General features: G+C 44.8%; 1 protein-coding gene across 1 annotated transcript in view; it reads left to right on the top strand.

Moving 5' to 3' along the window:
• Window positions 1-26,936, top strand: part of gtf2ird1 (GTF2I repeat domain containing 1) — a 214,130-nt gene that overhangs the window by 171,813 nt on the left and 15,381 nt on the right. The window contains exons 21-26 of the mRNA XM_078226022.1: window positions 7,487-7,570; window positions 10,821-11,004; window positions 12,862-12,890; window positions 15,256-15,405; window positions 19,286-19,333; window positions 24,935-25,012. Coding sequence (XP_078082148.1) covers window positions 7,487-7,570; window positions 10,821-11,004; window positions 12,862-12,890; window positions 15,256-15,405; window positions 19,286-19,333; window positions 24,935-25,012 — 573 coding nt within the window. The remainder of the gene's footprint in view (window positions 1-7,486; window positions 7,571-10,820; window positions 11,005-12,861; window positions 12,891-15,255; window positions 15,406-19,285; window positions 19,334-24,934; window positions 25,013-26,936) is intronic.

Raw genomic sequence — 26,936 nt, forward strand, 5'->3', positions numbered from 1 at the left:
AAGAGGTATGAGGAGAGATTGAGTTGATTAGGATTATGTTTGCTGGAGTTTAGAAAAATGAGGGGGGGATCTCATAGAAACCTATAAAATACTAACAGGACTAGACAGGGTAGATGCAGGGAGGGTGTTCCCAATGGTGGGAATGTCCACAACCAGAGATCATAGTCTAAGGGTACCATAGAAACCATACCATATTGGTTAAACCTTTTAGGGTAGAGTTAAGGAGACATTTCTTCACCCAGAAAGTGGTCAGCCTATGGAATTCGCTACACAGAAAGCAGCTGCATGTTTTCAAGAAGGAGTTCGATATAGCTCTTGGGGCAAAAAGGATCAAAGGATATGGGGGGATGGTGAGATCAAGCTATTGACTTGGATGATCAGCCGTCATCATAATGAATGGCGGAGCAGGCTCGAAGGGGCAAATGGCTTCTTCCTGCTCGTATTTATTGGTTCGCACTTCTACCTCACAGCGGCAGGGACCCAGATTCAATTCCGGCCTCGGATGACTGCGTGGAGTTTGCAGATTCTCTCCGTCTGTGTGGGTTTCCTCTGGGTGCTCCGCTTTCCTCCCACACTCCAAAGATACACGGGTTAGGTTGATTGACCATGCTAAACTACCCCTTAGTGTCAGGGGGATTAGCAGGGTAAATATGTGGGGTTATGGGGATAGAGCCGGGTGGGGTTGTTGTTGGCGCAAACTCGATGGGGCAAGTAGCCTCCTCCTGCACTGTAGGGGTTCTATGATAACACATATGTGATTATCAACATCATTGGAGCCTAGCTCTTTTGGGAATAAAACCCCATCCATTATCGAGGGATACATTTGAAGATGAAGTCACTCAATCTGGTTAAGGCATCTGGTAGAGGCGGCTGAGGAACTTCACTGGTGCATTCTGGGAGAAGTCGGCCCAGCAACATCAACTAAGAAATGGGAAGTGGAAGATCTGGTGTCACGGAGCGGTAAGCCCAAAACACCACATTAGTGTTTCCTTCCCTCCCTCCTCCTCTAACCAAAAAAAAGGCCACTGTGAGAAGATAAAAATGAAGGTAAGAGTTTTGTAAATTTTCTTAAATAATTTAATTGGTGCTCGAAAAGTCGGTCAGTGGGGTTAAGTGCTGCACTTGTGAGCTGTGGGAGATCCATGATGCTTCCAGCATCTTGGACGACTACATCTGCAGGAAGTGCACCCAATTGCAGCTCCTTACAGACCGCATGGATAGGTTGGAGCAGCAGTTGGATGCACTTAGGAGCATGAAGGTGGCGGAAAGTGTCATAAATAGAAGCCTTAGATACATGGTCACACCCAAGGTGCAGGCAGATAGATGGGTGACCGCTAGAAGGGGCAGGCATCCCCTGTGATCGTCCCCCTCTCTAACAAGTATACCATTTTAGATACTGTTGGGGGATGGCTTATCAGGGGATAACAGAAGCAGCAGCCAGAGCAGTGGCACCACGGCTGGCTCTGTTGTTAAGCAGGGAGGGACAAAGAGCACTAGAGCAATAGTTATAGGGGACTCTATAGTTAAGGGTGCAGATAGGCGCTTCTGTGGACATGAAAGAGACTCCAGGATGGTATGTTGCCTTCCTGGTGCCAGGGTCAGGGATGTCTCTGAATGGACAGAAAGCATTCTGAAGGGAGAGGGTGAACAGCCAGAAGTCACAGTATATATAGGTACTAACGACATAGGCAGGAATAGTGATGAGGTCCTGCAGCAGTTTAGGGAGTTAGGTAGAAAGTTAAAAAGCAGGACCTCTAGGGTTGTAATCTCAGGGTTACTCCCTGTGCCATGTGCCAGTGAGGCTAGGAATAGGAAGATCGTGCAGCTCAACGTGTGGATAAACAGCTGGTGTAGGAGGGAGGATTTCAGATATTTGGATCATTGGGGACTCTTCCGGGGCAGGTGGGACCTGTACAAGAACGATGGGTTGCATCTAAACTGGAAGGGTGTAAATATTCTGGCCGGGAGGTTTGCTAGTGTCACACGGGTGGATTTAAGCTAGTTTGGCAGGGGGGTAGGAACCAAAACAAAGGTGATTTAACTGAAGGGGAACCAAAGAGTAGGGCCAGTAAGACTCAGAAGGAGCAGGCAGGGTGGGATTGCTAATCAGAGAGGGTCTGGTGGACTGAAATACATTTTGTTAAATGTGAGAAGTGTAACAGGTAAGGCAGATGAACTTGGAACTTGGATTATTACTTGGAACTATGATGTCGTTGCTATTACAGAGACTTGGTTAAGGGAAGGACAGGATTGGCAGCTTAACATTCCAGGATGCAGATGTTTCAGGCTGGATAGAGGGGGATGTAAAATGGGTAGGGGAGTTGCACTACTGGTTAAGGAGAATATCACAGCTGTACTGCGGGAGGACACCTCGGAGGACTCATACAGCGAGGCAATATGGGTAGAGCTCAGGAATAGGAAGGCTGTAGTCATAATGTTGGGGGTTTACTATAGGCCGCCCAAAGCCAACGGGAGATAGAGGAACAGATATGTCGGCAGATTTTGGCAATGTGTAAAAGTAACAGGGTTGTTATGGTGAGAGATTTTAACTTCCCCTATATTGACTGGGACTCACTAGGGCATGGATGGGGCAGAATTTGTAAGGAACATCCAGGAGGGCTTCTTGAAACAGTATGTAGATAGTCCAACTAGGGAAGGGGCCATACTGGACCTGGTGTTGGGGAATGAGCCCAGCCAAGTGGTTGACATTTCAGTAGGGGAGCAGTTCAGGAATAGTGACCACAATTCAGTAAGATTTAAGGTACTGATGGATAAAGATAAGTGTAGTCCTCAAATTAAGGTGCTAAATTGGGGAAAGGCTAATTACAACAGGAATATAGATTGGGGACAGATGTTTGAGGGCAAATCAACATCTGGCATGTGGGAGGCTTTCAAGTGTAAGTTGATAGGGATTCAGGACTGGCACATTCCAGGATGAAGGATAAGTATGGCAAGTTTTGGGAACCTTGGATAACGAGAGATATTGTGAGTCTAGTCAAAGAGAAAGAGGAAGCATTTGTCAAGGCTAGGAGGCTGGGAACACATAAAGCAAGTGTGGAATACAAGGAAAGTAGAAAAAAACTTAAGCAAGGAGTAAGAAGGGCTAAAATAATTTTTCGGCCAGCAGGATTAAGGAAAATCCCAAGGCTTTTTATACATATATAAAAAGCGAGAGGGTAGCCAGGGAGAGGGTTGGCCCACTCAAGGACAGGGGAGGGAATCTATGCGTGGAGCCAGAGGAAATGGGTGAGGTATTAAATGAGTACTTTGCATCAGTATTCACCAAAGAGAAGGACTTGGTGAATGATGAGCCTGGGAAAGGGTGTATAGATAGTTTGAGTCATGCTGAGATCAGAAAGGAGGAGGTATTAGGGTTCTTGAGAAACATTAAGGTAGACAAGTCCCCAGGGCCTGATGGGATATACCCTAGAATACCGAGAGAGGCAAGTGAGGAAATTGCTGGGGCCTTGAGATACAGGGGAGGTCCCAGAGGATTGGAGAATAGCCAGTGTTATTCCTTTGTTTAAGCAGGGTAGCAAGAATAATCCAGGTAATTACAGGCCGGTGAGCCTTATGTCAGTGGTAGGGAAATTATTGGAGAGGATTCTTCGAGACAGGATTTATTCCCACTTGGAAATAAGTGGACGTATTAGCGAGAGGCAACATGGTTTTGTGAAGGGGAGGTCGTGTCTCACAAACTTGATCGAGTTTTTCAAGGAAGTGACGAAGATGATTGATGAGGGTAGGGCAGTGGATGTTGTCTACATGGACTTCAGTAAGGCCTTTGACAAGGTCCCTCATGGCAGATTGGTGCAGAAGGTGAAGTCACATGGGATCAGAGGTGAGCTGGCAAGGTGGATACAGAACTGGCTCGGTCATAGAAGACAGAGGGTAGCAGTGGAAGGGTGCGTTTCTGAATGGAGGGCTGTGATAAGTGGTGTTCCTCAGGGATCAGTGCTGGGACCTTTGCTGTTTGTAATATATATAAATGATTTGGAGGAAAATGTAACTGGTTTGATTCGTAAGTTTGCGAGCGACACAAAGGTTGGTGGATTTGCAGATAGCAATGAGGACCATGAGAGGATACAGCAGGATATAGATCGGTTGGAGACTTACGCAGAGAGATGGCAGATGGAGTTTAATCTGGACAAATGTGAGGTAATGCATTTTGGAAGGTCTAATACAGATAGGAAATATACAGTAAATGGTAGAACCCTTAAGACTATTGATAGGCAGAGGGATCTGGGTGTACAGGTACACAGGTCACTGAAAGTGGCAACGCAGGTGGAGAAGGTAGTCAAGAAGGCATACGGCATGCTTGCCTTCATCGACCGGGACACTGAATTTAAAAATTGGCAAGTCATGGTGCAGCTTTATAGAACCTTAGTTAGGCCGCACTTAGAATATAGTGTTCAATTCTGGTCACCACACTACCAGATGGATGTGGAGGCTTTGGAGAGGGTACAGAAAAGATCTACCAGGATGTTGCCTGGTATGGAGGACATTAGCTATGAGGAGAGGTTGGAGAAACTTGGTTTGTTCTCACTGGAACGACAGAGGTTGAGGGGGCGACCTGATAGAAGTCGACAAGATTATGAGGGGCATGGACAGAATGGATAGCCAGATGCTTTTTCCCAGGGGGAAGAGTGAATTACTAGGGGGCACAGGTTTAGGGTGTGAGGGGCAAGGTTTAAAGGAGATGTACGAGGCAAGGGTTTTACACAGAGGGTGATGGGTGCCTGGAACTCGCTGTCGGGGGAGATAGTGGAAGCAGATATGATAGTGACTTTTAAGGGGCGTCTGGACAAATACATGAAGAGGATGGGAATGGAGGGATATGGTCTCTGGAAGGGTAGAGGGTTTTAGTTCAGTCGGGCAGCATGGTCAGAGCAGGCTTGGAGGGCCGAAGGACCTGTTCCTGTGCTGTAATTTTCTTTGTTCTTTGTTTGCATATTGAATTGTCCTTCACTCCAGTGCTCATGTTTGGGGCCCGTGACAATTAATGCGCACTACCGCTGGAAATAAAGTTCCTGTAAAAACAGTAAACCTTCTGCCAACTGTTCTATCAGAATCCTGTGCACTTGGCCTGTGACCACTCAGTCTGGGTAATGTTCTCCATTAAGACTGGGCGGCACGATAGCACAGTGGTTAGCACTGCTGCTTCACAGCTCCAGGGACCTGGGTTCGATTCCCGGCTTGGGTCACTGTCTGTGTGGAGTTTGCACATTCTCCTCGTGTCTGCGTGGGTTTCCTCCGGGTGCTCCGGTTTCCTCCCACAGTCCAAAGATGTGCGGGTTAGGTTGATCGGCCATGCTAAAATTGCTCCTTAGTGTCCTGAGATGTGTAAATTAGAGGGATTAGCGGGTAAATATGTAGGGAATATGTAGGGAAAATCCAAAGAGCTTCTATAGGTATGTTAGGAGCAAAAGGATAGTGAGGGATAAAATTGGTCCTCTTGAAGACCAGAGTGGTACACTGTGTATGGAACCAAAAGAGATGGGGGAGATACTAAATGGTTTTTTTGCATCTGTATTTACTGAGGAAACGGGCATGGAGTCTACGGAAATAGGGCAAACTGGTAGGGAGGCCATGGAACCTTTACAGATTAAAGGGGAGGAGGTGCTCGCTGTCTTGAGGCAAATCAGAGTGGATAAATCCCCAGGACCGGACAGGGTATTCCCACGGACCTTGAGGGAAGCTAGTGTTGAACTTGCAGGGGCCCTGGCAGACATATTTAAAATGTCAGTATTCACGGGGGAGGTGCCGGATGATTGGAGGGTGGCTCATGTTGTTCCGTTGTTTAAAAAAGGTTCCAAAAGAAATCCGGGAAATTATAGGCCAGTAAGTTTGACGTCGGTGGTGGGCAAGTTATTGGAAGGTGTGATAAGGGATAGGATCTACAAATATTTGGATAGACAGGGACTTATTAGGGAGAGTCAACATGGCTTTGTGCGTGGTAGGTCGTGTTTGACCAATCTATTAGAGTTTTTCGAGGAGGTTACCAGGAAAGTGGATGAAGGGAAGGCGGTGGATGTTGTCTACCTGGATTTCAGCAAGGCCTTTGACAAGGTCCCTCATGGGAGGTTAGTTAGGAAGGTTCAGTCGCTGGGTATACATGGGGAGGTAGTAAATTGGATAAGACACTGGCTCAATGGAAGAAGCCAGAGAGTGGTTGTGGAGGATTGCTTCTCTGAGTGGAGGCCTGTGACTAGTGGTGTGCCGCAGGGATCGGTGTTGGGTCCATTGTTGTTTGTCATCTATATCAATGATCTGGATGATAATGTGGTCAATTGGATCAGCAAGTTTGCTGATGATACAAAGATTGGAGGTGTAGTGGACAGTGAGGAAGGTTTTCAAAGCTTGCAGAGGGATTTGGACCAACTAGAAAAATGGGCTGAAAAATGGCAAATGGAATTTAACGCAGACAAGTGTGAGATATTGCACTTTGGAAGGACAAACCAAAGAAGAACGTACAGGGTAAACGGTAGGACTCTGAAGAGTGCAGTTGAACAGAGGGATCTGGGAATACAGGTACAGAGTTCCCTAAAAGTGACGTCACAGGTGGATAGGGTCGTAAAGAGTGCCTTTGGTACATTGGCCTTTATAAATCGGAGTATCGAGTATAAAAGTTGGAGTGTTATGGTAAGGTTATATAAGGCATTGGTGAGGCCGAATTTGGAGTATTGTGTACAGTTTTGGTCACCTAGTTACAGGAAGGATGTAAATAAGATTGAAAGAGTGCAGAGAAGGTTCACAAGGATGTTGCCGGGACTTGAGAAGCTGAGTTACAGAGAGAGATTGAATAGGTTGGGACTTTATTCCCTGGAGCGTAGAAGATTGAGGGGAGATTTGATAGAGGTGTATAAGATTTTGATGGGTATAGATAGAGTGAATGCAAGCAGGCTTTTTCCGCTGAGGCTAGGGGAGAAAAAAACCAGAGGGCATGGGTTAAGGGTGAAAGGAGAAAAGTTTAAAGGGAATATTAGGGGGGGCTTCTTCACGCAGAGAGTGGTGGGAGTGTGGAATGAGCTGCCGGATAAAGTGGTAAATGCGGGGTCACTTTTAACATTTAAGAAAAACTTGGACGGGTTCATGGATGAGAGGGGTGTGGAGGGATATGGTCCAAGTGCAGGTCAGTGGGACTAGGCAAAAAATGGTTCGGCACAGACAAGAAGGGCCAAAAGGCCTGTTTCTGAGCTGTAATTTTCTATGGTTCTATGGATATGGGAGTAGGGCCTGGGTGGGATTGTGGTCGGTGTAGACTCGATGGGCCCAATGGCCTCTTTCTGCACTGTAGGGTTTCTATGATTTCTATTCTATGATAAGACCAGATCGTACTCAAGCCTGTAATCAGTGGGACATATATTCCAGCCCTGGTAGGATGACTTGTGTTAAAGTTGGATGTCTACCCCCTGTGGGCACCCATGTTTTGGATTCTCTATTCTAAGGAACCCCATTCTAGTTCTGGGATTTTTCTATTTTGCAGAAAGTTATGATGCAAAGCTCACAAGAGTGGACATTGCCAATAATCTACGGGAGCAAGTGCAAGACCTGTTCAATCGCAAATATGGTAATTTCAGTTCTTCTGTAATAGTCGCCATGCTCAGAATGTCAGGCTGCAAACCAATCAGGGGAACCTATACCATTATCATGTGACTGGTGCTGCCACGAATGGACCTGCTACCATGACAAACATTTGTCTCGTGCAATGCTGCCGGGGTGGTAGAGCAGGGATGGCTAGCGGCTATTTTTAAAGTATCTGTGATGTTTTTGGTCTGTCCCCAGACCCTGTCCAAACAATCAGCCCATGGGAGCAGCTATTGCACCAATTTCCTTCAATCCGCCCTAGACAAGGCTGACCGACAGCAAGAGTGAGGCTGATGGTAAGGGATGCCCCTCCAACCTCATTAACCCAGCAAAGCTGAAGTTAGTGGGAAGCAGGAGGAAACCTCTTCGTTGGCTGGAGTCATACGAGAACAAAGGAAGATAATTGTGGTTGTTGGAGGCCAATCATCTCAATCCTGGGACATCACTGCAGGAGTTCGCAGGATAGTGTCACAGGCCTAATCATCTTCAGTTGATTTATCAATGGTCTTACCTCCATCATAAGGTCAGAGGTTGGGATGTTCACTGATGATTCCACAATGTTCAGCGCCATTCACAATGCCTCAGATACTGAAACAGTCCATGTCCAAATGCAGCAAGACCGGGACAATATCCAAACTTGGGCTGATAAGTGGCAAGTAACATTTGTGTCACACCAGTGCCAAACAATGGTCATCTCCAACAAGAGAGAACGCAACCATCTCCCCTTGATATTCAATGGTATTACCATTGCTGAATCCCCCACTATCAACATCCTAGTGGTTACCATTGACCAGAAACTGAACTGGACTAACCATATAAATACTGTGGCTACTAGAGCAGGTCAGAGGCTAGAAATCCTGCAGCAAGTAACTCCCTTCCTGGCTCCCCAAAGCCTGTCCACCATCTATAAGGCACAAGTCGGGAATGTAATGGAATACTCTCCACCTGCTTGGATGAGTGCAGCTCTAACAACACTCAAAAAGCTCAAAACCATCCAGGACAAAGCAGCCAACTTGACTGGTATTTCATCCACTACCTTCAAAATCCACTCCCTCTATCACTGACGAACAGTGGCAGCAGTTTGTATCATCTACAAGATGCACTGCAGGAACTCATTAAGGTTCCTCAGGCAGCACCTTCCAAACCCACAACCACTACCATGTGGAAGGGCAGCTGATACTGGGAACACCACCACCTGGGGGTCCCACTCCAAGTCACTCACCATCCTGACTTGGAAATATAGCACCGTTCCTTCACTGTCGCTGGGTCAAAACCTTGGAATTCCCTCCCTAATGGCATTGTGGGTTTACACCACATAGGCAGTAACAGTTAAAGAAGGCAGCATACCACCATCTCAGGGGCAGTTAGGGACGGACAATAAATGTTGGCCAAGCCAACGACGCCCATGTCCCATGAATAATTTTAGAAATCCCCATGAAGTATTGTGGGAGAGCATTTGGCGATCCTCGGGCAGCTTAGCGGGGTGAGAGATCTAGTGTAACGGGGCCCGAGAAACTTTCTCCTCTTCAAGCTAATTCCCCAGCCAGTACCTCCCATTTCTGACTGCCTAGTTTAGACCAGGATATTCCAAACTGCAGCCAAAGGTCAAGTGTCCCAATGCTGTCTGCTCTTTAATCCATCCATTGTTTTTATCATTGTTCAAAGTTTGAGTCTGGGGGTTTGGAAAGCGTTGCACTCAGCTCTGTTGATTGGTGGGTGAATCTTACATAAGAACACCGAGGCCTGTTCATAGCTGCAGACCAGAGGGACGATTTTGATATCTTTATCCCTCTTCCTCCAGCTGGACTAGGGTCTAAGATCAAAGTCAATGGCAGTGGGAGAGCAGAATTGTTTTTTTAAATATTCATTACTTGGAGAGAGGAGAACAATAGCAGCCTGCATTTATATAGCTATTTAATGTTGAAAGAAAGCCCACGGCACTTCAGATGCACGCAAAAAGATAGATGCTTGGTACGGAAGGAGTGGTGTGTCCAAAGCTTTAGTTAAAAAATATATGGCTTGGACTATACATGTTTCCTCTTGTGCCTGAACTACTATCACATTCCCTCGAGAGTTCCAATTCCATCACATCATTTTGTTGACCTGTTGCAGACAATAGCTGGAGATATTATTGACCAAAAGTCAACTTTGGCTTGGGACACATTTCTGCCTAGCCCGTGTTAAATGTGATTCATTCAGAGGAAGTAAAGGGAAAGAAAGATCTTGCATTTATATAGTGTCTTTCACAACCTCAGGAGGTTCCAAAGCATTTTCCAGCCAATAAAATACTGTTTGAAGTGTTGTTGCTGTTGTAATGCGGTAAACACAGCAGCAGCAGCAGCTTTATGTGTTAAAGAGATGCAGCAAAATCCAATTCCCACTCAATGTTCTGTTACGTTAATGGACAGAACAATGTCACAGCTTACTGAGCACCTACAAACTCCCATTGCAACAATCATTCATACACTCGTATTTAACTGAGTTTTTCCGCAATGTCCTAAATTACATTTCCTTGATTGAGACCACTCTAAGTAAATAGTTATCTTGAAGTAGAATTAGTAACTAATTCTAATCTGGTCATAAAGCTAGTTTGCCTCAACTCTGGTAAGTTTGAAGGTACATTTAATTTTTTTTCTGTCTACTGAGTGTTGGATATCATTGCGTTGTAAAGAATTGCCAAACTGTTGCTCAGTGCATGCTTCAACCTGGTAGCTGAGTTTGGGCAACCCACCAAGTGTAGCAACATTCACTTCCTCCATCATCATCGGCAGCAGTGTGTACAATCTACACGATGCACTGCAGCAACTCAAGGCTCCTTTGAAAGCATGTTCCAAACCCACAACCTCGATCACCTAGAGGGACAAGGACATCAGGTGCATAGGAACACCAACACCTACAAGTTCCCCTCCAACTCACACACCATCCTGACTTGGAATTATATGGCCATTCCTCCATTGTCAGTTTGTTAAAATCCTGGTACTTAACAGCATTGTGGGTGTGCCTATACCACAAGGACTGCAGCAGTTCACGAATGCGGCTCACCGCCCCCTTCTCCAGGACAATTCAGGATGGGCAATAAATGTTGGTCTAGCCAGCGACACCCACATCCCATGAAAGAATTTTAAAACATGCTTTGTCCCAGCCGCCTGAGCCACCCCTTGCTAGATTGATTCTTGTACTCAGTAAAAAAAAAAAGTTGTTAGTTTTATTGCCTCACTTCTTCTTCATTACAGGTGAAGCTTTAGGTATAAAATATCCTGTGCAAGTTCCATATAAACGTATAAAAAGCAATCCTGGCTCGGTAATAATCGAGGGGCTTCCACCAGGCATTCCATTCCGAAAACCCTGCACGTTTGGGTCCCAGAACCTGGAGAGAATCTTGGCTGTGGCTGACAAAATCAAATTCACCATAACCAGGTAACTACAACCGGGTGCTGTAAGTAACCAGGTAACCACAACTGGGAGCTGTAAGATAACTAGGTAACCACAACTGGGAGCTGTAAGATAACCAGTTTGCTGTGGCTCTGGAGTCACATGTAGGCCAGACTGGGTAAGGACGCTGATTTCCTTCCCTAAAGGACATTAGTGAACCAGATGAGTTTTTCCGACAATTGACAATGGTTTCATGGTCATCAGTAGATTCTTAATTCCAGATATTTTTTATCGAATTCAAATTCCACCATCTGCCATGGTGGGATTCAAACCTGGGTCCCCAGAACATGAGCTGAGTTTCTAGATTAATAGGCCATCGCCTCCCCATGATGACTGCGGAGCAGTAAGTAACCAGGTAAAAACAAGAGAGCTCAAAGTAACCGAGTTATGGAAGCTGTAAGTCACTAGAGGTACAATTAACCAGCCATTTGAATGAACTCGGAAGTTAAATGTCTGAGAAAAGTATAGTGGCCATTCTTAGTTGCTGACATTGTCTCAGCATCAATCATTAATTGCAGTTGTGTAATCCACAGCATCATAACACTGGTGTAACATTTCTTCTGATCACTGTGCTAGATCTCTTCCATTTAATCTTACATTTGTGTCCCCTGAGTCTAGCTTCTCGCATCCATTTCTAGCTTCTCTGTCCCATTCTTTCACCCTTTTGAACACCCCTCTCAAATTACCCCATGACCTCTTCTGTTCTAAGAAAGCCTCAGTTTTTCATGTTTTTCTTCCTATTTGTGTTGCCCCTGTACCCGGCAATGTCCTAGTCCATCTTCACTGTACTTTGTCCATTGTTTTAACATCCTTCCTACAGTGTGGTGACCAAAACTACACATAGACTTCCAGTCTTATCAAGATTTTCCACAGGTGCACCATTACTTTATGACTTTAGCTTTTGTGGCCTTATCCACTTGTGCCTCTGCTTATAATGAACCTGAACCTTCCAATGTCTCTGCTTCCCCCACATCAGTCAGCATTCCTTCAATTCAAGAATAATTATTACCCTTTTTTAGAAGCATAGGAACAGGAGTATTTATTTATTAGTGTCACAAGTAGGCTTAAATTAACACTGCAAGGATGTTACTGTGAAAATCCCCTAGTCGCCACACTCTGGCACCTGTTCGGGTCCACTGAGGGAGAATTTAGCATGGCCAATGCACCTAAAACCAGCACGTCTTTCGGACTGTGGGAGGAAACTGGTGCACCTGGAGGAAACCTATGCAGACACGGGGAGAACGTGCAGATTCCAGAGAGACAATGGCCAACCCGGGAGTCAAATCCGGGTCCCTGGCATTGAGGCAGCTGTGCTAACCACTGTGCCACTGTGCTGCTCAAAGGCCAGTTAACCCCTCAAACCTGTTTTGCCATTCATTGATATCTAACGTTTAGGGAATACAGGCCTAGTCTCCTCATAGAATAATCCCTCCATCCCAGGAATCAGTCTGGTGAATCTTCATTTCATTCACTCTTGGACAAGTATATCCTTCCTTAGGTGAGAAAGCCAAAACTATGACACAGTATTGTAAGGCTCTGTATAATTGCCATAAGATGATCTTACCCTTAGCCTCTATTACAAAGCAATTGGATTATAAAATAGGCTTAAGGAAATCAAAGGATAATATGGATAGTGCAGGAAGGTGGAGTTATGGTTGAAGATAAGCCATAATCTTATAGAATGGCAGAACAGGCTTGAAGGGCTGAGTGGCCTATTTCTGCTCCTGCTCTTATGTCTTATACTCTTGTGTAGATTGAGGAACATCTTCAGCCCAGTAACACTATATTCTTATGAATGATTTTGTAATCTTCTGAAACTTGTATACTTTTGTCATTTTACAGGCCTTTCCAAGGACTCATCCCTAAACCCGGTAAGCACATTTTTACACAAATAATAACTTCATAGCATGAATTACTTCTCTTGTATTTTAAATTTGCATGGTAGTAATGAATCCATAAAACTGCCAAGAGAGCATTTTACCCTCAACTCTGAGAGGCTGAGGTAGAGAGATACCCTTGTGTTCAGGAACAGGATCCCAGCAGGTGAGTGGAGGATCAGATATGCTGCCAGGTCTCTCTCTTTGGCACAAGTAGGACTCACACCAGGAACACAGAGCAAGGTGAGATTTAACAAATTCCCAATCCCAAATTCCCAATGTACACTCTTGCTGGGTGAGGATTCCTATTGGGAGCACAAATTTATAAAATGTACCTTCTGTCTGAGAGAGACATTGAAGCAGGAGTAGGCCATTCAGCTCTTCGAGCCTGCTCTGCCATTAATTTTGATCATGGCTGATAATCAAATTCACCATCCTGATCCTGCCTCCACCCCCCCTCATATCCCATAGTAAGAGGGAGAGAAGTGGATCGGTAATGCTGTCCGATAACCGATCCACTTATCACCTGCTTAATGGGCTGGAGCCCTGATCAGTGTGAGAAGTCTTCCAATGGTACAAGATTGGACAAAAGTAAAACTCTAAATCAAACCTCCAGCATGTCCCTCTGGAGGTAATATGAAGCCTGCACCACTGGGCAGCAGAACATTATCTCCCACTGGCTGGGATTGGGCTCTGCATTGTGTGAGACAGGCCAGCAGCTGAAGAATGGCAGGAGCTGGCATGGGTGGTGCAGACGTCTCTCCGGTTGATGCCACAGCCGCAACAGCCTTGCTCTGAGGAATGCAGAGAAGGTTTAGATTAAGGCAGCTGCCACCTCAAAACCTGTGACACCTGTAGCTGCAGGGCTATCTACTGACCCAGCCAATGGAGGGACTTCCATCCCTCGAGATAGTGAACAGCTAAATCATGTCACATTGCCCTCCCCCTGAGGAAACACAGTTTGAAATTAGAAACCACACTGAATATATCTGCACAGTGGGGGAAATCCAGAAGATAACACACTGGACATGTCTGCACTAACTGTTAGGGCCATTAACACTTGTTATAATTACAATGGCTATGTGCCTTAGCATTTGATTGGAAATGGGGCAACAAGGGAGAGTTGGGGAGGAAAGCTGCCACATTCATGATCACGATGTAGAACCATGGGCACTGGCCATAGTGGATTATTTGATCAGGCAATATAGTACTTGTGGAAATAGCTAGTAAATTGAATGGTTCAGGGGCTAAAGTAACTGTCTATAGTGGCCTTTCTCTCCATTCTATAGTGTTTGGCTAGATGTCATCTGCTTCTTGATCAGAGTTATACCGCAGTGCCGTATTGTGCTGTTTATGGGGAAGTGGAGGGTTTGTGTAATCCTTGCAAATATGGTAACTGTGGTTGGAAACTTTTCTGGTATGGCTTGGAAGGACACAAAGTTCAGAGATTACCCTGACAGCTACTGACACATCCCTGACCTGGATGTGCTTTGTCAGTGTGGCTACAGGACTGATCCCAGTTCCGTGATCGTTTCCTCAGGGATTTGTTGACCCCACAGGGAAGTGCCTTCCGGCATTTCCAGTTACAAAGTGTCAGGGCCTGTACGAACAGGCAGCAAAGGGGCGAATCCTAAATCAGCACAGAAGATGCCAATTGACCTGGTGGCATGCTACCTCGGAGTCTTCTCCTCAGCACCACCTCTGGGCCTCCTCCTCAGCACCAACATCACCCTCTGGGATGCCTCCGCCACCCGCACCTCCTTCGAGATTCCTCCTCCACTCACATCCTCCTCAACCTTGCAGTGTCCATTCACACACACCGCAGTATGAAACAGCTGGACCAAGAGATCTGTGCGGCAGATGGAAACAGCTTTAGAGAGATGATTCAGCAGATTAAAGCCCTTTGTGTTTAAGGACGGGCTAAGAAACAACTCAACACTCTGCAGCATTCTTAAAGTTGAAAAATAAGCAGCAGGCGATGGCTGCAGTTTATTTTTTCTTAAAAAGAAGCTGCTTTAAGGAGCTCTGTTAAAAGCTAGTGAAGGGTCTACAAAACGTCCTCTGGTTTGCGTGGAAGGTCAATAATCAGCCTTGCACACAAGCTGCTGACAGATTCTAAATGATAAAAGTGCCCCCAGGCCACATTGCCAGATACGGTGTACATTGGGCAGGGAGCAGGTCGCCATGTCCAATAGTATATAAGGTGCTAGCCCTTCAGAACTACCTGTCTTATGGACCACATTACAGGCCCATGCCGTCTTCACCTTGAAGATTGATTTCTCCAAAGCCCTCCTCACTGGCCTCTCTGCTTCCACCCTCTACGCATTCAGCTAATCCACAACTCTGCGTTTCCCACAAGGCCTGCACACTCATCAGCCCTATCCTCACCCAGTGCCGCTGGCTGCCTGTGCCCCACCAAAAGAGTTTCAAGATCCTCAGAAGCCAAAACACGACTGGAAACCTGAAATAAAACCAGAAAATGCTGGAAACCCGCAACGGAAAGAGGAAGGTAGGGCCACACTTTCCGATCTCTGCCGCTTTGTCAAAACCATCGCAACTGTTTTCCTACATTCCAACACTTGGAAATTACTTCACTGGCTGTCAAAGCTTTTGGAGTGCCCTAGTTGTGAAAAGCGCAATAAATATTTCAGTTCCCAGCACCCTAAGCTCTGGAATTTTTTCCCTGAATCTCTCAGCTTCTTCTCCTCGCTTTCCACATTGAAGATGCTCCTTAAATCCTCTCTGATTTGCCGTGGAGGCAGACTTCCCTTCCTGAGGCCGGCAGCATGCATCAGGAAGTTACCCAGCTTGCCGTATCTGCTACTGTCAGACCAAACTTTTGCTCTGGGCGGGTGGATGTGGGCTGCAGTTGGGTCTGCCACCCCTTGGCACAGATCAGAGGCAGCTGTGGGAGCTGCCGAGTACCGAGATAGCCTTTTCAAAAGGCCCACTCTAGTTTTTCAGGACTTAATATTTAACAAAACAACTGAAACTAAGCCCACACATCCAATCACCTCACACCCACACCCCATGCACCATCCATGCCAACCCATGCCCCCACCCAACCCAATGGCTGTTTATGTCCTCCATGCCAACCTATGTCTAATAGTCCTTTTTATACACCATGCTAATTCATGCTCCCACCTACATCTCCTGGCCCTTCTTACCCCTGTGACAACTCATGCCAACCCATTCCCCCCACCTACAACCCTTTGCCCTTGCACTCTCCCATGTCCACCATGGGCAGACCTCAGAAGGCAGATTGAGATGAAGTAAAATAAAGATCTAAATATCTTTTACAGTCTACAGTAGTTTTTTTTAAAAAAACCCATTCTGGAAAGCCCATTTAAAACTTAAAAAAACCTGCAAGTACTTAATACCTTATGATAACTTTAAAGGAGGGCTGACAAACAAAATTTGTTAAGTATTCATAACCCCATATTAAAGACAGTTAATGTTTCAATAACCTTTTTCAGCTGTCAATCAGACACTGGATTTAGTCATCCTCCCCCTGCACCCCGCTCCTGCACCCCCCCCCCAACCTCCTGCACCCCCCCCCAACCTCCTGCACCCCCCCCCAACCTCCTGCACCCCCCCCCAACCTCCTGCTGAGATAATTGTAGGGTGTAGAAAACAGCTAAACTGCAATAATGATAGGGCTTGATGTAAACAAACAACTTTTCTAACTACTAGAACATTTTTTTAAAACTCTCTCTGACATAGGCAGTCTGTTTATTTTAAATGTTTAAATAGCTTCACAGCTTGACAGTTCTACAGACCTCCCCAGACTTTCATGAGCCTTTATGTCTCCTCCATAAATTTGTAGCTCCCACACTGCAGGGAAAATGGGGTCTCTTTGAACTTCTTGAGTTCTGGTTTCTCTCATGTAGAGAGGATCAACTCTGACCCTGTGGCAGACTCGTCCTCCTCTAGCTCCAGGCTGCTGCCCTGAACACCATGCTACCTTCTCCTTCAAGATAGTTGGGCGTGTGTTAATGAGAGTCCTGTTTGCAGAATGTGGCTGTTGTGGTAGAACAGACAATAGCCTGTGAGATGTAGGTAAATGTCATCGTAGCGAATGTGGGAGGATGAGGAAAAGTAATTGTAGTGAAGTGTGATGCAGTGATTGTTGGAGAGCAAGTGCAAGGGGAGGAGGGGTGTCAATGACTTTATCAGCATTGCTATTAACGAGACTGTAAGTGGTGGCTTGGTGAAGTATTCTCATTTCTAGTCAGATCATTACATTTTTGTGACATTGCAGCAGTGTCACCTGCCATTGACATATTCTTCTCATGGTTTCCTGAGTTGATGTCTGCAGGGTTTCCTGCCCCTGGGGAAGATGTGGGAGGGGGGATGGCGGAGGTGATGGAAATGAATGTCATTCCTCCTGTTCACTGTTTAGAAATCAGGGTGTCCAAGGCAGCAGCACTTTGGTGTACCCCCAGCTGCCTTTCTGCAGCCATTCAAACAGAAGTGGTTTTCTGCTGTCTGTAGCCAGAATGCACCCCCCCCCCCCGGCCCTTTTAAAGAGGTGCTGATTGCCTTTAAGTGGTGCACAATATCTAACACCCATACCCATCATAGTTACGTAGCCAGTGAACAGCGCGGGTAACATCATTAAAATGGTCAGAATATCATGTGTAACGGATACACGGCACACACACTATCAGATTACTGACCCAATAGAATGCTCAAACTCTGTGGGGCAGGGAAAAATCAGGAAATGGGATTAACTAGATAGCAAAGAGTTGACACAGACACAATGTGGCGATCAGATTGCTGTGCTTTCCGATTCTATGAAGGACATGTTGATTCTCCAGTTGGTGACAATTCTGTTCAGCTTTACACTGTATTTTTTGGAATGTCTTTGGGCCTTCTCATCTGCCCGGTGCCTGAAGCATTGATTTAGTACCCTCGAATCACCCCTCCTACCCCGACCATCTGCTCAATCAGCATCCTCCTCTAACCACAAATTGTAACTGTTTTTTGTTGAGGGCAGCATGGTGGCACTGCTGCCTCACAGCGCCAGGGACCCGGGTTCGATTCCCAGCTTGGGTCATTGTCTGTGTGATGTTTGCACGTTCTCCCCATGACTGCGTGGGTTTCCTCCTGGTGCTCTGGTTTCCTCCCACAGTCCAAAAAAGATGTGCTGGTTAGGTGCATTGGGCATGCTAAATTTTCCCTCAGTGTACCCAAACAGGCGCCAGAGTGTGGCGACTAGGGGATTTTCACAGTAACTTCATGGCAGTGTTAATGTAAGCCTACTTGTGACACTAATAAATTAAACTCTATAAACTGTCTGTGGGAATCTGCATGTTCTCCCCGTGTCTGCATGGGTTTCCTCTGGGTGCTCCCGTTTCCTCCCACAGTCCGAAAGATGTGTGGGTCAGGTGGATTGGCTATGCTAAATTTCCCCCAAGTGTCCCAGGATGTGTGCATAAGTGGGATTAGTCAGGTAAATATGTGGGGCTACAGGGATAGGGCCTGAATGGGACACTCTGTCGATAGTCGATGCAGACTCGATGGGCCGAATGGCCTCCTCCTGTCCTATAGGGATTCTATGAACCTGTTATGATGTGTCATGCCTTGTACTGACAGCACTGAGTCCATTCCTACAATTCATTCACGTTGACATGGTTCCCCTGGAAGCTCATGATCTTGAATGACTCCAAATCGCTCATCCTAAATGGGTGAGTTTTATTTACTCTACCCTAGTCTGGACACACCCTGCATTGGGCTAGCCTCATCCCCTTTTCTGTCTGTCAGTAGTTTAATTCTAATTTAAAAAGCCAATTCATATTAAATCCAATCATGGTCCCCACGAGGGACAAACCAGATCCAAGCCGACAAGAAATTACATTCCATCTTGATCCAAACTGACGAGATGGGACATTGCACCCCCTCCCGGGCTGGATCTAATGCTTCATCTTAGCCAAAATGCCGAGGTGGCTTTGAAAAATTGCATCAGGTAAAGCCTCGGTTTAATCTCATTCGCTACCCTGAGCCAACCATGATCGCAGGTGTCACAATAGGATAGCCTCATTCCCTGCCCAGGTTTTACCCTGAATAGGTGAGTTGAGGCGTACCGTCTCAGGGAACATGAATTTCAAAAACCAATTTAGATTTATCAGCTGCCATTAAACTGGATTGACCAGTGGGCTCCTTTGAAGATGATATCATTGGGATGCTGTGTTGCTCTTAAAGGGACACTCACTATAGCTGTGTAATATTTGACTGAGTGAGACTGACTGAGTTTGAATAAATGGATACACCTCATTTAACTAGGAGTGAAATACTAGGAGCTGCGTATTTTATTTTTCAGATGGGTTTCTGTACTTGTAACTGAAATTGATTCTCTCATTTTCTCTTCTGCTCTCTCCATATTCAAGCACCCAGAAGAATGACATCTTTAGAAAAAGCATATGCTGCTTTACAGGGTAAGCTCTCTATTCCCCTTCTCTCTTAATGTACACGTGAGCATTGTGTGATAATTCCGCTGTTTCCATTAACTGGGCAAATGTCTCTTGGCAAAAGATATAGTCCCCCACGTTTGCTTTCTTAATCCTCAAGCCAATTTACTATCGCTGATGAGTGTCTTTCTTGATCTATGGAAAGGGTTCATAATTCAGCAACTTAAATCAAGATGATCCAAGCTCCAGAGGAAAGCTCAGTGCATAATAGGGTGCACGGTTTTAAGTGCAAGAGAGTGGTTTAGGGGTAGTGGGCAAGGTACACAAGTCATTCACAGATGTGTAATAAATCTGCCCATCTATCATTAAGGAGAATGGGTATTTTTCATTATGAAACAATCTATTCGCTTTCCACACATATTCTGTCGTACTTCTGTCAGTCAGAAGAACTGCGAATGGATGCAATGTGGATAGTCATACCATCATAAATTTGTGCAGTAGTAGGCCATTCAGCCCCTCAAGCCTGCTCTGCCATTCAATAAAATCATGGCCGATCTGGTTGTGGCCTTAATTCCACTTTCCTGCCTGCTGCCCACTGACCCCCCCACCCCAATTACCCTCGACTCCTGTGTTGATAAAGAGTCTGTCTAACTCGACTTGTAATATATTTAATGACCCAGCCCCCACTGCTCTCTGTGGGAGCAAATCCAAACGCTAATGACTCTCTGAGAGATGAAATTTCTCCGTGTCTATTTTTATTGAGAGACCCCTTATTTTAAGCTGTGCCTCTCCTAAATCGCCCTCTGAGGTGAAATATCCTTTCAGTATCTACCTTATCAAACCCCCTCAGACTCTTATATGTATTAATAAGGTCACCTCTCACTCTTCTAAACTCCAGTAAATATAGGCCCAACTTGCTTGATCTTTCCTCAAAGACAACCAATCCATCCCAGGGCAAGCCTATCCCTCATTAAGTAAGGAGACTAAAACTGCATACAATACAATGCCCCATGGTAGCAATATATATCCCAACTTTATACTCCATACCCCTTGTAATAAAAACCAACATTCCAATTGCCTTCCTAATTACTCGCTGTACCTGCAAGCTAATGTTTTGCAATTCATATACGAGGTTACCCAGATCCCTCTGAACCACAGCATTCTGCAGTCTCTCTGCATTTTCCCACATTATTCACCACTTAACCTTTACAGACTCTTGTATCCTCTTCGCAATTTGTGTTTCTATTATTTTGCATATTCAGCAAATTTGGCTGCAATACCTTCATCCTAGTCATTAATGCAGATCACAAATAGTTGAGGCTCCAGTACTGATTCCTGTGGCACTGCACTAGTTATAGTTTGCCAACCTGAAAATGATCTTGACTCTTTCATGTTAGTTCACTATTCCTCTTTCCAAGCTAATATAACATCCCGAACAACTCAAGCTCTTACCTTGTATAGTAACATTTTACATACCATCTTTAGAAAATCCAATTTTTTAAAAATTCATTTGTGGGACACGGGTGTCACTGGCTGGCCAGCATTTATTGCCCATCCCTTGTTGCCCAAGGGCAGTTGAAAGTCAACCACATTGCTGTGGCTCTGGAGTTACATGTAGACCAGACCAGGTAAGGACGGCAGATTTCCTTCCCTAAAGGACATTAGTGAACCAGATGGGTTTTGACAATTCATTTTGACAATTGACAATTCATGATCACCAGTAGATTCTTAATTCCAGATTTTTAAAATTGAAATACACATCCATTGGTTCCCTTTAATCTACTTGCTACATCCTCAAAGAACTTTAATACATTTGTCAAACACAATTTCCCCTTCACAAAACCATGTTGACTCTGCCTGATTGTATTTTGACTTTCTAAATGTCCTGCTACTACTTTCTTAATATTGGATTCTAGAACGAAAGATGTTTGGTTAATTGGCTCATAGTTTCCTGCTTTCTGTCTCCTTTTTCTTGAATGAGGTGTTATATTTACGGTTTTCCAATCCACTGTCCCTTTCCAGAGACCAGGGAATTTTGGGACATTATAACCACTGCCATCACTTCTTTTAAAATGAGGGCTATCGGGTCCAAGGACTGATCAGTCTTCAGTCCCATTAGTTTTCCCCCTATTTTTCTTTAGTGATTGTGATTTTTAAGTTCCTCCCTCCCTTTTGCCTCTTGATTTTCAACTATTTTTGGGATGTTTTTGTGTCTTCCACTGTGAAGACAGAGACCAAATATTTGTTCAAAGTCTCTGCTGTTTCCTTGTTTCCCACTATTAATTCCCCAGTCCCATCCCCGAAGGGACCAAAGCTCACTATAGCTACTCTTTGGCCTACTTGTAGGCCGGAAATTTCCAGCCGTTCACGCGGCAGGATCATCCAGTCCCAGTGATGGTACACCCCTGCCATGGGTTTCACGGCAACTCTGTCTTCGTACCCATTCAATTGTCTTTCAAGTTTAAGTCATTTGTTTTAGACCCACATTTCTCACTCTCAGACTGAAGGTAAAATTCTATAGAGTTGTGATAACTTTTGCCAGGAGGACCCTTTACTATAAGGTGATTAATCCATCTTGTCTCATTACACATTACAAGATTTATATATAAATATAACCTGTTCTTTGGTTTTTGCTGGAACATAAGAGTTATAAGAAACTCTTGATCATTTCCCATTCCTGTTATGATCTCATGCTTTATTACAAAGATACCCCACCTCCTTTTCCTTTCTTCCAGTCCTTCAAAATGTCAAATTAACATTGAATATTCACCTTCTAACCATGTCTCTGTAATGGTTGTTATGTCATTCTTGTCTTTATATTTATACTATTAATTCATCCAGCTTGTTACAACTGCAGTGAACATTCAGTTAAGGAGCTTTAATTCTGTCTTTTAACCAGATTTTCTGTTCTCTGATCCTGTTTGTTCGTGCATGTTTGTAAACTCTGCACCTGCCTTACACATTCTAGTTATCATTACACTTATTGCCACCCTGTACAATTGCCTTGTCCTTTCTAACTTCCCAAATCTCACCACGTATTAACTCTCCCCGCCCACCATTTTACTTAAAGTCCTATCCACAGTCCTGGTTATATAATTCACCAGAATTCTATTCCCTGTGCAGTTCTGGCGAAGACTGTCCCAACAGTATGGTTCACTCTTTCCCCTGTAGTAATGTCAGTGGCCCATTAATTGAAACCCATTTTTCCCACCCCAGTCTTTGAGCCAGGTATCCAACTCACTGATCCCATTTACTCTGTACCGATTTGCTCATGTCTTGGGTAATAATCCAGAAGTTATTCCTATATGGTTCTTCCTTTTAGATTCTAGCTGCTCATACTCCCTTAGTAGAGCCTCTTTCCTCGTCCTACCTGTGTCATTGATACCTATCTGGACCACAACTGGATACTCTCTCTCCCACCCACTGCAAGTTCCTCTCCAACCCCGAGGAGATTTCCTTTACCCTGGAATCAGGCAGGCAACACAACTTCCAGGACCCCCCTCAATTGCAGAGAACAGTATCTGTGTGTCCCCCCCTAGTTAAACTATCCCCTACTACAACCACATTCCTTTTTACTCCCCCAGCACCATGGTGTTGTGGTTACTTGCCCAGTCTCCCTGAAGTCCCTGCTCTGGGGACTATGGTCCACATAAGCTGAAAGGACCTTGAATGTGCAGGACACGTGCAAGGCTGAGGACCCTCCATTGCTACTTTCTGGATCCTCAAACCTGCTTATTTGCAGTCAGACCCTCCAACCACAGTACCTATCTAAGGAATGTGACTGCCTCCTGGAACAGTGTCCAGCTAACATTCCCCCTTCCTGAAACATCACAGTATCTGGCGCTTGGATTGTAGTTCATCAACTCTGAACCAAAGTTCCTTGCCCTGCAGACAGTTGCTGCAGATGTGGATGCCATGGATTACGTAGGTGTCCACCAGCTCCCACATGCTTCAGTTGCAACCCATCACCTGCATTGCTATCTTGACTGTGTTTTAATTAACTAATTAGGTTTCAAGTTCAGAAATGCCACCCAACAATATCCACGTTACTTCCCTTCACACTCCATTCCATTTATGGAACATGTACTGTTGTTGGAGTCGGATATTGTTAGAGAAGTCAATGATATGGGCAGAGCACTTTCGTGAAATCCTTCCTCCCCTTTCTACCCATAATATGCTTTTCAGACAAACCTTATCTATTAATAATTCACGTCTCACAGCCAGCTAGAGAAGAGGACAGCATGTCTTAAAGGGAAGGCTGTGGCTTGGAGCAGTGAATTCCAGATGGTAGCCACACAACCAGGAGGAGGCAGGAATGGAGTTCTGCTGCTTTGCCCAAAGGGAAGTGAGGACTAATGAGGTTGTGGGTTGCCCTCAGCGGTTAACTCAACTGAAGCTACTCATTATCTACCTGGGAGTTGCTGTTTCTCAGAATATGGTGCAAGAAGCAGAAAGATTTGCAATAAATGTTCTGCTGGGTGAGACCGAGGTCTTCAGCCTCTAGTTTTGAGCTGCATGCAATGTTACAACATATTCAGGGTTGTGATACCCAGAGAATTGAATAAATGTTTCTATTTTTGTCATTTACATCATACAGTTTGGCTCAGCTGTGATGATGTCAATAGAAATATTATGTTAAATGTGTTATCCATTTACTGACTATCCTTTAGGTTATTTTGATTTTAAATTTTGAATGAAAGAGCGTTGCCTTGTACTGTCGTTGTGCGATTGCAAATTTACTGCTGTGTGAAACCTGTGAAGGGTGGGTGTGAAAGTGTCGGGCTTCACTGGCTGGAACCAATGTAAGGGCTCAGTGACTGAAAATAGTGCGAGTGGTTCGTGGTTGGAAATATTGTGAGGGAGCACTGGTGAGTCAATACTGAGAGAAATTATCTAGTTAACAAGTTTGAGGGTTGATAGTTTGAAATACTGTCAGGATTTTATTCCATTTCTCTGGGATTAACCAAATGACTGACGTTTGCAACATTTTTTGGGTCTGCACCTGTACATGAATTGACTCTTGTGTGATTATCACCTCTGCCACTAACATTGGGCAGAGGTCATGCTTTCACTCCTGTTTATTAGCCTGTTTGTGAATGAAATATCTTAAAACTTAATGGACAGATTCCAATTAAACTTGGTACACAGGCAGGGAACAGCCTAAGGAAGAACGGATTAAATTTTGGTGAAGATGCGGATTCAAATTCTGGATTTTTTTTTAAAGGATCCATTAACATTGGGAGTTGGGACAAATTAACTTTTCTTTAAGAATGCTGAGGGGTGTTTGATTTAGAATGTTTGATCGATTGTTTTAGAACGTTGCGGATTGTTTTAGAACGTTGCGGATTGTTTTAGAACGTTGCGGATTGTCTCAGCTGCTGTGGTGCAATATGTCACAGCTGTTAAAATGTGAGCAGAGTTTCTAAAGCAGGTTGTTGAATGTACCCCCAGTGAGATGGAAGCTCTGAATAAAAGAGATGTCTTTTTCTTCAACTTTGTAGTTACAGACTCTCAGCCAGGCAGAGAAAAGCCAGGAGGAAGAGCTGCGTAATTGTGATAATGTATGTGCTTTACTGAAAGCTCTCTCCATCTGCTACTTTCATATTTTGGTCACTTTTCACAATTTAGAGGATGAAGAGGCAAACAGACTTGGAGAGAAGGTCATACTCAGAGAGCAAGTGAAGGAATTATTCAATGAGAAATACGGTATGTTCCCTCAGCTATTTCAATATTTCACTGTCTCTGTTCTGATTTCAATTTGAAATTTTCAGAAAATCTGTAATTCCTATTTTGCTGATCTTTTGAAATATTGATTTTCCTTTGAAATTCTGCTTTCCTCATCATTTTGGTGAGCCAGTGATGCTCCTCCCCAACTGCAAAGTAATTGCATTCTCTTTGCTCTTATGAATCATGCTACAGAAACATTTGGTTATAATATGGTCATAACTGACCCTGCAGTTGGTATAAGTTGAACTTTGAACTTTCATTGGCATGATTCTTGTTAAAGAACACATGAAAATCCAGAACTCCATTCTCCATCTCATCTGTGGATGCTAAAACAGTTGAAACTTTCAAGACTTGAGATTGGTAGAGTTGGTTAGGTAAGGGTGTCAAGGAATTATTGATCAAAAGTGAAGTGATGAAATAGAGATGTGTTACTGTTCTGATCAACCATGAACTGAATGGTGCATCAGGTTTGAGGGACTGAATGGCCTACTCCTAGTCCTAATGTTCCAACATAGATTTTGCTTCCTTGCCTTGCCTGAAGTTGAGAATCATTTTGGGGTTATGGTTCTGTGAGAGCCTGCAGTTCTGCAACAGCTCACCCAAGTAGGAAACTTAAGATCTCATGGAAGCCATTGGAACTTCATAGAATCCCTACAGTGCAGAAGGAATCCATTTGGCTCATCAAGCCTGCACCGACAACAATCCCACCCAGGCCCATTCCCCATAACCCCACGTAATCCATGTTAGTCCCCCTCACATTAAGGGGAAATTTAGCATGGCCAATGCACCTAACCTGCACATCTTTGGATTGTGGGAGGAAACCAGAACACCCATGCAGACACAGGGAGAATGTGCAGACTCCATACAGACAGTGACCCAAGCCGGGAATCGAACTCGGGTCCCTGGCGCTGTGAGGCAGCAGTGCTAACCACTGTGCCACCGTGCCGTCCCAGTTTCCCAACTCGTCTGATTCATCTCCTTTAAAAATGCCTCTGCCTGCCACATTTTTGGTCCAGGGAGATGGGGTAGGATGGAGTTGGGCCTGCCACCTTCGGAGGCGGGCATGAATTGGGCCGATGGCAAGAGTGGCAGGCTAGAATGCCCACCTCCATTTATTGACACCTGAGCCCAATTTTAAATGGTGAATGTCAGGTCTTCAAACCCTCAATGTTCAGCCCATCAACCTACCACCCGGCATGCCCCCTCACATCCCCATCCATGCTCCCTCATACTACCATCCCCCACTTCCCATCCATCCTCCATTGTCACTCACCCAGTATCCACTATTGGAAAACCTCAGGAATCATGTCATTGAAATGGAGATGAAAAAAAATTAACTTCTAACAATCCAACCTCAAGCACATTTCATACTGAAAGAACTCTCATTCAGAAAACCTATTCAAAAAAAGCTTAAATCCCCTCAAATGATCAATCTATTGCAAAAGCAAACATCTATTTCACTAATCATATCAAAGACCTTTTAAAAACCTGTTAAAACTGTCAAGGAAATTGTGAATTCAGCTCTTTGCTATGTGTGGCACAGTGGCATAGTGGTTAGCACTGCTGCCTCACAGCACCAAGGACCTGTGTTCAATTTCAGCCTTGGTTGACTGTATGTGTGGTGTTTGCATGTTCTCCCCCCCCCCCCCCCACTTTGTATGGCTTTCCTCCGAGTGCTCCAGTTTCCTCCCACACTCCAAAGATGTCTAAATTGGGTGGATTAGCCATAGTTAGAAGCCAGAATTGTGGTTGAAAGCTTGTGCTTGAATTGGAAAGAACTAATTCAAAAGCAGTTAAATCAAGGCTGGGAGATTTGCCTAACTTGTGGGAGAGGAAAAATCTGTAGGGGAAAACCCTCACTGTGAAAGAAAGTTCTGAGATTAAAGTTCCCAGGCTGAGAATG

This window comes from Mustelus asterias, chromosome 12, assembly GCF_964213995.1.
Source record: "Mustelus asterias chromosome 12, sMusAst1.hap1.1, whole genome shotgun sequence".
Classification (NCBI taxonomy): domain Eukaryota; kingdom Metazoa; phylum Chordata; class Chondrichthyes; order Carcharhiniformes; family Triakidae; genus Mustelus; species Mustelus asterias.